A 12,297-nucleotide genomic window follows, 5' to 3' on the forward strand; every position below is an offset into this window, starting at 1 on the left:
TGGTGTGTTTAGTGGATTTCCTAGCTGACTTGACAAAAGCCCAATTGGGATACCCACATGTTTGGAGAGCTTTTTTGATGTGCTTCTGTTCCTTTTCCTTCCCTTCTGTCTTTGTGGGGACGTGTTCGGCCCGATGCTGTAGCGTTCTGATGACAGAGGCTGATCCACCCTTTTTAACTTTTTTTGAATTTACCATGGCCTGGATGACTGAGAATCTACACCAGCATATCCCCACTAATATTATAAATAGAGGATATCTGTGATTTGTCGCCATCTGCTGCCTACAAACAGTACTGCATGTTCGGTTTCAGCCTCATTTTGTTTTAAATCAGAAATTCTGACCTGCAGAAACTACACTGGTTTTATCTCTTTTTATATGATTACTATATAAGTTTTGATTTTCTAATAATCTGTTGCAGCCTACACCTTCTGTAACTCGGTATCATGGTCGTGTCTTTCGAGGCAAATTGCATTAAATAAGCGTTGTTATCCACTTTTAAAGCGCCGAGTTTATTACGAACAGACATGACTGGAATGGAAACACAGCGAGCTGTACAAAATAATTTATCAGCACTTTTGTTTTACTACGTTTGGCTAAGAAAATAGCTGTATAAAAAGGGCTTCTGGTTATCGATTATTGCTAATAAACTCACCAGTAAGTTTTCTTCCGCTGTAATCTATTTCCGTTCAGTTAGACGCGATACGAAATTTCAAAACAAATGAATAAATCTTGTAATTGTATCTAAATGGCCCACATACTGTGTGGCAGTCTGGGGAGCAGCACCTGTGGGCACCTGTGGACATAATCTGCTTCAAGTCTCCTCAGCCCTAAAAGGTTTAATATGCCTGTCGTCATAGTAACCGACAACACGTTTTGCCCGGCGCGCATGCGCACAAAGGTAACGCAGTTAAAATATGGTAAATACCAAGAAAATCCCCGTGTACACAATAGAAACTAAGGAATGCATCGTGGTCAAATATTTGTTTGCTTTCGAGTTGTTGTGTGACTTTTTAAACAGACAAGGAGCTCTAAAATTCAAAGTGAAATGTTGCTTTTGAAATTTGAATATAAAAAAAATAAAGATAATATGTTTATAGAAGGAATATGTAGCCTAAAAGTGTGGGGATCCAAATTTTTTTCTCCGTGGCAAATGTATATTCACAAAAACGATAAATAAAACCTTGAACTTTGAATTTTGATAGAAGATGTAGGATTAAATTTCTGACTTATGCAGTATTACATAAGACAAGTAAAATTAAAGCATCGGTGCAGAGTTTCAGCTAGTGAAATCGCCTTTCTTTTCAGTAAAAAAAGAGAATATTATTATAATTTTTAAAAAACTGTTTATGGGACGCAAGAAAAAAAAAACAAGTGATTGCAAATCTAATTTGAATCACTGGATCACTTGCACACCTAATTTAAAACTTGAAAGATGATCTGTCTGGCTGGCAATTATTATTTTTTTTATTTCGAAACATTGTCATTAATAGAAGCAAAAATAAATTAATATGGTAGATACTTGGCTATATGTTAGTTTCGAAGTCCATATCAAGGAGGAAACAATTGGGAAAATATGACACTTGAATCAGTCACCGGCGGACAAAAAAAAACAACAACCACGGAACAAGTCATTGAATGCAACATAAGCGTTTAACCGCGGTGCACTCTGGGTTTTGAAGCTTTTTGTGGGTTTCTAGAGTACAGAGTTCTCTCTCACGAAAGCAGCTAGGAACTACATTACCCATGGTGCCGCTGTCCGAAACCACCGCCCCTTTTGGTTGACAGTTTTAAAACACGACTGATAGCACGTAGGCAAAACTTCTGATAATGTTGCGAGCAGTCTTTACTCAATAACTTGTCACTGTCGGAACGGATAAATAAGTGAGTCATTCTCCTACACAATGGCGTCTATTGTCTTCTTTTCGGTAAAGAAAACTGCTCAGACCTCAAGACGATGTTTGAGTTCACATTTAAAGGGTCTAGCTAATTCAGGGGACTCGGGGTGGTCATTCTGCGCCACACACAACCCGTCAGCGTCTCTGTTTCCGGGGGCGAGATGGTGTTCCAGGGGAACCGGCGCACGGTTCATGTCCCATGGGACCGCGGGCAGGTCCGCAGCCGGGCGAACCAGAAGGGGAGCCCTGGCGCTCAGCGGAGCAGCGGCGGTAACAGCGGCTGCGGCGGTGGCGGGGTTCTTGGCCAACACTGACCACTTCCAGCGCGCAGAGATGGCAACCAGGGTCCCCCGAGCCGACGAGAACAAAAGGACAGCAGCAGCAGAAGAAGAAGAGGGGGACATCGCGGAGAGATGCCGGGGGTTCATGTCTCCTCCGGTGACCGACATCAGTGTGCTGCAGAAAAGGAAGGAGGAGATGAGCACCAAGATGGAGATGCTGATCATGGAGACTCAGGCCGACTTTTGCAAAGCCCTGGAGGAGGTGGATGGTGGGACATTCAGGGTGGACCGGTGGGACAGGAAGGAAGGTGAGACTTACATTACTGTGAGTTATTTAAAAAGATCAGCTTAGCTTTACTATAAAAGGCATTGATTAAATTGATCGCTCTTTGTCTCTTTGTGTTATTTTCAGGTGGTGGAGGAATCAGCTGTGTGATGCAGGATGGGAAGGTGTTTGAGAAGGCAGGGGTCAATGTATCAGTGGTGTTCGGGAACCTGACCGAGGAGGCTGCTAAGCAAATGAGGAGCAGAGGAAAAGTCCTCAAAGGGAAAGATGGTGAGTTCTGATTTTCAGTTTGATTTTTGTCTCTTTCTTCACACAGATTATTGATGGTATAATGAGTTCTTCTGATGCAATGCGCTCAGCTCTTCCCTCAGCTGTGCCTGATCTTTTGTCATTTGCGCGTGTGTTTCTTTCAGGCAAGCTGCCATTTTGTGCCATGGGTGTGAGCTCCGTCATCCACCCAAAGAACCCCCACATACCCACAGTGCACTTCAACTACCGATACTTTGAGATCGAAGAGGAAGATGGTGAGCATCAGGCCTTTACGACAGCAGTTGTGTCTTGGTGTCAGCGACACTATTGAGGACATGAATGAATGATGACCCTTGTTTCCTTCTTCCTGGTCTTTGTGTGTGTGTGTGTGCTTTCAGGCACTAAGCAGTGGTGGTTTGGTGGAGGAACAGATCTGACCCCGGTGTATATCAATAAAGAAGATGGCCTTCACTTCCACAAAACCCTGAAGGAAGCCTGTGACAAGCACCACCCGCAGTATTACCCTGACTTCAAAAAATGGTACATGTACACTCTATACTGATGTGTGTTTGTGCATAACAGCACGTATTCATCTTCAGGACTGCTTTATGTACGTATATTACAATGGGTGTATCCTATCTGGTGGGTTGTGATAAGAGGAAGTCGCTTCCAAAAGTCGTGCAGATGCAGAAAAACCGTTGAGCAATGGCAAAAGGCAGTGAATGACCAGCGTGGACAAGATGGGTGTGGTTTATCTGATGATGCTTTTTAAATAGCACAATTCTGTCAACTGTTTCTAAAACTGAAACTTAAGAATTAATTTAACATTTTCAAAGAATGGATTCAGAGAGCTACTGATGCAATCTTTAGATCTAATTTACCATCAGTGAGCACATTTAGGACAAAGCATGATTTAATTTCTTGCTTGAGGACACTTCAGTACAGAAAGGAGATCAAACCATTGTTGTTCTGATTAGAAGACAGCTACGCTTTCACCTGAACCAAGTTACCATCAAAGTTACACAATTAAATGTATTTATTCTTTATTTCTTATTCACGTCAGGGGAAAATGTGTCCGCTGTAACCAGTTGATTATTGGTATATTATATGAAAACATGGTATATGCTGTACCTGTGCCTGAGTTTTCTCAAAATAAATCTTTAACTTCACCTGGAGTATGAATAAAGTTAATTTCTTCTGTCCCCCAGGTGTGACCGGTACTTCTACATCCGCCACAGAGGAGAGACTCGCGGCATAGGCGGGATCTTCTTCGACGACCTGGACTCCCCAAATCAGAAAGAGGCGTTCGACTTCGTCAAGAGCTGCGCACGCACCGTGGTGCCCTGTTACCTTCCCATCGTGCACAAGCATCTCAACGACTCCTTCACTGCCGAAGAGAAGAACTGGCAGCAGATACGGCGAGGGAGGTGAGGCGAAGATGAGGGTCGTAGCCGATGAGCTGGTTCTTATGTCACAGGCTGAAGTCTCTGGGTTTGCTGGAAATGCAAACAAGCACTCCTGCGCTGTTATGTCACTAACCTGGAGCTTTATCTTAAACTAAGAGTGCCTCAAATGTTGGCCTCATAATTTTTATGTCACTTACTGGCAGAAGTTCCCAAATCTAGTTATTTCTTCTGTTAATTACATTTTTTTTAATTCAGTAGCTTATGAAATCTTGCTTCTCTGTCATTGACACAGCTGCTGCTCTCTTTCCTCTGAAGTTTCCTATATGTGTTAATCCGGCTGCCATTTGTTTGGGTATTTAGCTGTTAGTTTTTTTTTTCCTTTATGAGCCTGGTAAATCATATGAAAGCTGGTATTTTTTGTGTGTGTGTTGCAGATATGTTGAGTTCAACCTGGTGTATGACAGGGGAGTAAAGTTCGGCCTGGCCACGCCTGGCTCCCGGATTGAGAGCATCCTCATGTCCCTCCCCCTCACAGCCACGTAAGACAACACCTCCCTGCTCCCGTGCCTGTAATCTGCTCCGTGTGGTTGCGTAGTAACAGGCTGACCTTTCATCCTCAGGTGGGAGTACATGCACGAGCCTGCCAAAGGTTCCCGGGAGGCAGATATGATGGAGGCGCTCCGAAACCCAAAGGAGTGGGTGTGAGCCGTGCTCACAGGTTTACAAACCTTTTTTTTTTGTTTAAGCTGCGACCTGTTTGGCAAGATCAACGTTTAACAAATATAATGTTCGATTGCAATTATCAAAATGTTTTACTTTTCGCGGTAATCGTTTCTTTTGCTCGTTGTTTTCCTTTAGTCAAATCAGCCTTGATAAAAAGAATGAGATTGTTTTAATGAAGGAGGTTTGTGCCATTCTCTCAGCCAGAATAAAGACTAAATAAAATCATTTTAGATGTGACCTGCTCCTGGATCCTCTTGCTCTTGATGATTTGCTCCCTTTAGTAATTATCTCTGTTTTCCCAACTTTGTTTTAAATTGTCAAAACTCTTAATTCCTTCTACTGAGCTTTATTGAAGTACTTAAAGGAGAGAAAAGACAAACCGAACCATTATGTGTCACTACTGATGTCCAATATCAATAAATCTAATTTTTTAAAACCACTTCTGTCTGCTAATATTATTTGTGTTTGGACAACCTGACCTCCAAAGAAAGACTTAATTGCCGTCCCTTGAGTCCTGTTTACATTGTTGTTAGTCTCTCAGCTGTGGGTAACGAGTCACCATGCTCTGAATAGCAGGAAACAATACTTGGATTTTGGATCGTGTTTCAGAGAGAACAGCTCAGGTTGCCCTTCAAAGACAGGAAATTGTTTCTACGAAAACAATTGTTTTCTATACCAAGCCAACTAATAATAGATTGTGCATGAATTCATAAAGGGGGAAAAATCTCTGTGATCCAACAGAGTAAAGCATTCAGCATTTTGTTTGTGTAATACTCATGGATGTCCAGCAAAATAAAAAAATGTTGGAAACATGTTAAAATGATACACTTGAGGTCTGAGTGAGAAGCAAACTAGTGTCACATTTGATATTTTATTACAAATTAATTCAAACTTTTTCACACTTTCATGATGAGGTCCCTTATATTTTATTTTATATAGCATTTTGTATAAGGCCTTCTAAAGACGGTGGAAGTAACAGTACAGTTACTGACTGAACCAAAGGGAGTACCAGCACAGTTCAGTGTCAAAGGAAACGATGAGGTTCACAGGTCAACTCTCATACAAATACATCATTAATTAGTGCTCAAAGTGTTTGCAGAGTGGAATGATAAGTGACATTTCAGAGGACTTAATAGGTGCATTTGGTTTTGAGTGTTATGCATTTAGACATTATTGCATATCGATTATAAGCACCCAGAATTACTGACATTGTGAATTGTCTCAAACCAGGCTTTCCTATGCTGCAACAAAAAGTTCCCTAATGAATTCACAACTTACTGTACTGACATTTGTATCAATGTACTCACTGAATTCCTATGCAGGAAATAATCTTTTAGTGACTTTCACACATACAATCTATACACATATACAGTATGTAGACGTGTTATACACATGCTAAACAATAACTTTATCCTTAGAGACATTTAGTAAAGAATTATCCCTTACATTTTCCTTTCTCTGCTTCCTTGCCCCTCATTTGCAGCTCTGAGAGGCTTACAGGTGGTTGTGGGCCAGTGAGGTCTGACAGCCAAACGGGGCATAGAGTTTTAACTTTACGTGTGCAGGTCGAGCTGCATGCATTACTGAAATAATAAGTACAAATGACATATATATATATATATAAAAGCAGCACCTCTTTTAACATTTGCTGGTCAGATCTCTAAACTTAAAGCATATGAAACGCTGGAAACTCAAACCTGTATTATGACTTGAAGTGCTGATGGTAATGTAGAAGGTCAATGAGAGAATTCACACAAAGTTATCTAACGTCACACAGCTTTGCTCATTAAGCATTAACTTCTGCTGCCCTAAAATTTCTGTAATCCAATATGCACAGATAGAAAACCAAAAGGTGCACTCTTCTGGCACAAAACAACAGATGTCACCGAAAACTTCTGAAGATAAGAATTTATGAACTAAAAGGGAATCAGGTGAGTTGAAACTCGGGCGATAACTTGAGTGAAGTCAAGTTAGTCGTAACAAACAAAAAGCCAAATTCTGAATTTCTATCAGACCTTTTTCCTGCCCTTGCTGGTTACACATGAATTATTGAAAGTTGTATAGTTCTGGAAATAGACTGCAATAAAAAAAAACACTTCCAAAATCTTAAATATTTTAACAAAAAAGGAAGTTACAGTTAAAGATGTTAAAAAATATGTACAAAATATCTGATGTTAGCCACACAAGTCCAAACATTTGGCACTAATCTACAAAGAAGCATCAATCCAATCCCCATATACATTTTCAATGGTTGTCCCTTTAACGTAGCAACAACAACCTTTTCCCTTCACACCTCATGCAACATTTATCATGTGAGCGGACTGAAAGAAAAGTACCCAACTCAAAGAAATGGAGCTGAGTTAGTTGGTTGGTTTTGGCATTTCGGTATCACCTCATCCTTCTTGCCATTGCTTCACCTCAGTGATAAAAGGTTAGTGCAAATCTCAGCAGAGACGGCAACAGTAAATATTGCATTAGTCCACTAAATTGACAATTATTGTGTGTTTTTGTTGTGCATGTTGAATGAGGAAGGCTGGTGATACCACAGTAGTAGCACTGATAAACAATAAGACAGTCTCAGTCGAAGTTAAGACTTTAGTTTTGCATAATAGTGGAAAAACATATTTACTTCCTTTGACTGCTGATGATTCTACTAGAGCTGGTGTTCATTATATCCTCATACTGGGGAGGAGGCTCCGTCTCTATTTGGACATCTGTATGGCCCACGGCCTCTTCATAAGATGGCGGCGGATCCCCTGCGCTTCCTCTCGCCGATGTGATCTCGGAAGCCGGATAGGCTGGGCTGCTGTGGATGCTGAGTTCTGATTGGTCACCGTGGTGGTAATCCCTCCCCCACTGGTCCATGGAGACCACAGACAGGACATGATGCGAGTGTCCCAGGCCGGGGCTGCGCTGTGAGCGTTTGCGGGAGTGGCAGCGCCAAGTGGTGATGGCGATGACGGCGACGATGAGCCCAACCAGCACCAACGGCACGATGACGTAGAGAGACTGAGCTCCGCCGACCACCGAATTCAGCCCTCCGGGTGGACTGCTCTCCCGGACGTACTCCTCCCAAAAACGCTTCTGCAGAGTCAGGACAAACACGGATATGGTGTCAAAGCCACGAAGAGTTTCCTCATATTTCCATCTAAACTGAGTCAAACATAAAACTAAGAGTCAGTCACACACACCCACACACACACCACCTATTCTTTTCATGTAGATTCCTCCAACACAAAGCTAGTGGACAACAACTCCTAAACAAAAAGAGACCACATGACTGTGAGCGTCCCTCTGACTTTGTTCTGTGGACTCTCACAATGGTGCTACAAAAATGTCTCCTCTGGTGTTCACTGGGCTGTTCTTCCTGCTGATAAAAATCACTTCCTGACAAAACACTCACATTCCACAAATGGGTACTTTTGTTGCAGCATTTCAGTAGACACAAGAAAATATTCTTTGAGAAAGACCCATTTTCCCCCTTTAATGTTGGGTAGCTGGATTCTTATAATATTGTTTTATGGATCTCTGCTGCAGATCGGAGCCCAGTTTTTAGAAACACACATTTTCTGTTGGACTGAATAACTGAACCAAAACAAAGAAGCTGGAACTGGGTTTTTTTGTACAGTCCTGAAGATAACTGTGTGGTTTCTGCTGTATTATTTGAAATGTCCATCTGTCCATAACAGAGTCCATTACTCCCATTTTAAAAGCCAGAAATGAAACTGATAGGAATGGATGTGAGTAAAAACCAAAAGCAGAAGTGTTTTTATGGTAGAAACCATAAAAACACTATCATTCAGGACCCTAAAGAAGCAAAGCAACATGTTTTAATACAATTTAAACATGCAGGTTATCTAAAATTCTCCTCACCGTCCTGATTGGAGACACCATCCACAGAAATGTAAACATGTTTATTACTGTTGTCATACTGGGTCATTCAAGGAACTGCTGTTTTTGGGGCTTAGGGATTTGCTTAATTGTTCAGCCTCGGAGGTTGCTGCTGGATCTGAACACTCATGACTCCCTGCTGTCTATAGACTGAAGCTAACTACATGTGGTCATGCACAGCGAGTAGAAAAATAAAACAAATCAGTCTGAGGAGATAGTTATTATCCTCTTACCGTCTTCTCGTCATTCTCGAAAGCTTCTCGGGCCTCCTCGTAGGTGCAGACCTCCTCACGGCACTCTCTCTGGATGTTACCCAGTTTTATCTCCTCCAAAAGGAAGTTGGCCCTCCGCAGCCGCCTCAGCAACGAGTGGGCTGCGTTTGCTGGCAGGAACACTGTAACGAGAACAACGGGAGATGAGCGCGGTGAGGGGTGGAGGGGGACAAGAGGGTGAGAACGAGAAAGTGGCAGAGTGAAGTTTGAGAGAGATGTACACGAAAAAACAACAACAAAGAATCAAAATAAAGGCGCGGGGGGCACAAAAATGAGAGGAAAAAAAAAGAAAACAAGAATTCAAGTGAAACAGCATGTGGGAGGGAGCAAACGGGGGAGGACATAAGCAAAAAGAAAAGACCAAGACACTGGGAAGAAAAAAAGCAAGAAGCTAGAAAATGGAAAAGTGAGAGAAGTGGAGACCAAAACAAAAGCAGCAGAGAAGAGGCGAGAGCTGCTCAGTGCCTACATTTCTGCATAAAAACAAAAGCTCACTTGATTTAATTATTCATCCCCGTGCCATATAAGAAACTAAACAAACGCACAAAAGCTCTCCAACATAAACGCACACAAGACGCCACAATATGTCCGGGGAGTGGATGTTTGATGTGCAACAAAATATTAACAAGAAATGACGTCAGCATGATTCACAACTACATGGGATGTTTTCAGCACAAGGAAAAAATAAAAAATAAAACAGGAAACGTTCCTGGAAAACATAGAAAAGAATGGGAATTGTTGCTGTTTTCAACGCAACAATGAAAACCAGATAGGAGTCGGACAACACTTGAGTAATGCTGAAAAGAAACACAGCGGAAGAAGGAAAAAACTAAATGAATCTGGATTCTGATTCAATTCTTAAGTGATTAAGTTTATATGAATGTCTCTGTTTGCTGTGAACTTACCACTCCCCATGATTCCCACCAGGATGTCAGGGGTGATTTATCTGCAGAAAGTAAAACACATCATGGATAAGCTTAACTCACCTGAAGCACATAAAAATATAATAAACAATCCTCAACTACTCCAAGTGAAACAAGCAGTGCCACAACACAAGGAGCTTACACAGCATCACCATTAAGAATCGACATTGTGGCATTTCTTTAAACAGACTGAGGTTAAAGGGTGTTTTTGTATCAACATGAAATATCCTTGAAGTGTCAGTGGTGAATGTTGGCCCAGTCAGTCCTGCTGATACCCAAAATACACGACGAGCAGCAGAAAAACCCCAAACAAAGCGCCACCGCCCCGTTACGACCCACTACAACATTCATGCGAAAGCTACAATATTGATTTTAGTTTTACTCTTTTTAACGTGGATGCTAACTCGTATGTTCTCGCTGGTGTGGGTTAGCATGTTGTGCTGACAGGCAGATTTAATTAAAACCAGAGCACCTAAAGCTTAGGAGGATGCGGTTTAATGACTCAAAACGACCTAAATTCCTCACCGACAGGCTGAAGGCGAGGCCTCCGCTAAAATAAATAAACTAAATAATAAACTTCGTGTAGGAAATGTCACCTGAAGCGGACACGAAGAACCACTCGGGTTTCTGCTTACCCCTTTTTCGTTCCCAAAATGTTCATCGGGAGAACACCCCCTCCTCCTCCTTCTTCTTCTTCTCTCCCGTTTGGCTCAGCCGCTATGCGGAGTGCGCATGCGCAGGGCTGTGTCGCGTTCCAGCCAGATCAGCCTCCCTGATCAGCCCATTTCCTACAATTAAAGACACAGACTGTATTAGGGAAAAACGGAGATAAAGACTGAAATATTGCTCAGATTTCAAACACAGTGAGGGGAACCTCGAAAAAAAGAAAGGAAACTTCTACATCAAACGCTGCGATGAAGGCTGATAAATGACTTTAGATGCAATAGAATACCATTTGGGAACAGTGTCAATAAATGTCAAATGAGAGGGATTTTAGGAGGTTTAAAGACAGTTTTTAATGCCAATGTCTTCCGAGAAATTTTAAAAAAATCAGGGGCTTCTCAAGAAAGTGGGACTAAAACGTCAATTCTTGTCAAATTGAAAACTTTTTCACAAACCACCCCATAAAATAACTTGTTCTCTTTTCTCTTAAATTTAGATTTATAAAATAAAATATACTTTGCACTCTATTGTGCAGACATTTTCCTTCTGCACCACAATATTTTACTGTGTTCAGCTTAGACTTGTTGACAGGGAGACTAGTTTTTAAATTGTATTTTGCTAAATTTTTAAATTCAAAAGCAATTGCCTGTTGATTTTTCAAAAACAACGCTTGTTTTTAATGTTAAATGAGGTTGTGCTAATTCCAAACAGCTAGAGGAAATTAAAAATGTGCACCAAGAGGCCTGCATTGAAAGCTCAGGAGGATGAGACTTTAAGACCAGGGGGGCCAGTCTGGGGGCCAGCAAATTTATAGGGCCACCCCTATAAATTTATTTATTTATTAAATTTACCTTTACCTCCACCAGCCACTCCTTAGTAGCACCACTGGCAAAAATCATAAGACTTATTCACAAACTCATCAACAAACTAACCTGAAAGGTGAATTTAAAAAACAGACTGATTTCAGAGCAGTTTTTGTTTTTATTCTCTTTGATGGGTAAATATTATGGTGCAGCTGTAAGTATATTATTATAAAGCCTTTCATTTGCATCAAATCTTATTAATTTAGAAATGATGTAAAACCAAGGCTTGTGACCCCATCCATTACTGGTTTAAATAGGCAATCTTTGCTAATAATCCTAATAAATGAGGGCAGACTGACAACACATTTTAACAGCGACATGCAATTTTTATTCATTTGTGTGTGCTTCTATTCTTCCTCGTAACAGTTATGAGGAAACATATTGGTTCATGCCCCACATTACTGTCCCAGCTCAAAGTCTGGCAGCCACCAGGACCAACTCATTTGTACTTATGTTAAAGTTTTTATCTTGAAGCTTGAGGAACGTGTGTGTCGGTGTGGCTGCGTGTGTTGGTGTTAATTCCGAGATCTTTCCCTGAGGAAAAAGAATTATCTAAGTTCAATTAAAAAAGTAAATGAGTTGTGTAAATTTCCCCTCGCAGCGTGTGTGTGTGTGTGAGACAGACTGACAGAAAATGGGATGTTTAAAGCTTACAAGAAGGGTTGAGGTGCGTGATACCAGAAAAAAAAATGTCAGATACAATTTTTTTTCCTGTTGTTGTTTTGATCCTTAAGCATTGTGCTTGTTTGCCACTTTAACTTTATTTATTTACAAAGCTACACAGCGTTTCCTATACATTTACAGCTTTTTAAATGCAATTTTTCTTAAACATTTAACTGAAACT

At 41.1% G+C, this 12,297-nt stretch overlaps 3 protein-coding genes across 4 annotated transcripts in view; 1 reads left to right on the top strand and 2 right to left on the bottom strand.

Annotated features, from left to right (window-relative positions):
* The window catches only part of ccdc181 (coiled-coil domain containing 181), a 5,519-nt gene extending 4,685 nt beyond the window's left edge, over nt 1-834 (bottom strand). Inside the window, exon 1 of the mRNA XM_017407054.3 lies at nt 654-834. The gene's annotated coding sequence lies outside the window, so the exon portion shown is untranslated. The remainder of the gene's footprint in view (nt 1-653) is intronic.
* Nucleotides 835-1,559: 725 nt separating this feature from the next.
* Nucleotides 1,560-5,280, top strand: cpox (coproporphyrinogen oxidase). Its single transcript, XM_017407057.3, has 7 exons — nt 1,560-2,485; nt 2,590-2,733; nt 2,877-2,987; nt 3,111-3,252; nt 3,921-4,139; nt 4,553-4,657; nt 4,739-5,280. Exons 1-7 carry the CDS (start codon nt 1,903-1,905, stop codon nt 4,821-4,823), a joined length of 1,389 nt encoding a protein of 462 aa, XP_017262546.1. The 5' UTR covers nt 1,560-1,902; the 3' UTR covers nt 4,824-5,280.
* A 413-nt stretch (nt 5,281-5,693) lies between these two features.
* On the bottom strand, nt 5,694-10,668 carry prrg1 (proline rich Gla (G-carboxyglutamic acid) 1). 2 transcript variants are annotated; one of them, XM_017407079.3, is made up of 4 exons: nt 10,563-10,668; nt 9,910-9,950; nt 8,966-9,126; nt 5,694-7,925 (listed from the first exon to the last, which is right to left on the bottom strand). In XM_017407079.3, the coding sequence occupies exons 2-4, from the start codon at nt 9,917-9,919 to the stop codon at nt 7,467-7,469; spliced, it is 630 nt and encodes a 209-aa protein (XP_017262568.1). In that variant the 5' UTR covers nt 9,920-9,950; nt 10,563-10,668; the 3' UTR covers nt 5,694-7,466. The 2 variants fall into 2 exon arrangements, with proteins under 2 accessions (XP_017262568.1, XP_017262569.1); XM_017407080.3 differs by having other exon boundaries at nt 10,524-10,617.
* Nucleotides 10,669-12,297: the final 1,629 nt, after the last annotated feature.

The sequence above is a fragment of the Kryptolebias marmoratus genome, linkage group LG24 (genome assembly GCF_001649575.2).
Source record: "Kryptolebias marmoratus isolate JLee-2015 linkage group LG24, ASM164957v2, whole genome shotgun sequence".
NCBI lineage: Eukaryota > Metazoa > Chordata > Actinopteri > Cyprinodontiformes > Rivulidae > Kryptolebias > Kryptolebias marmoratus.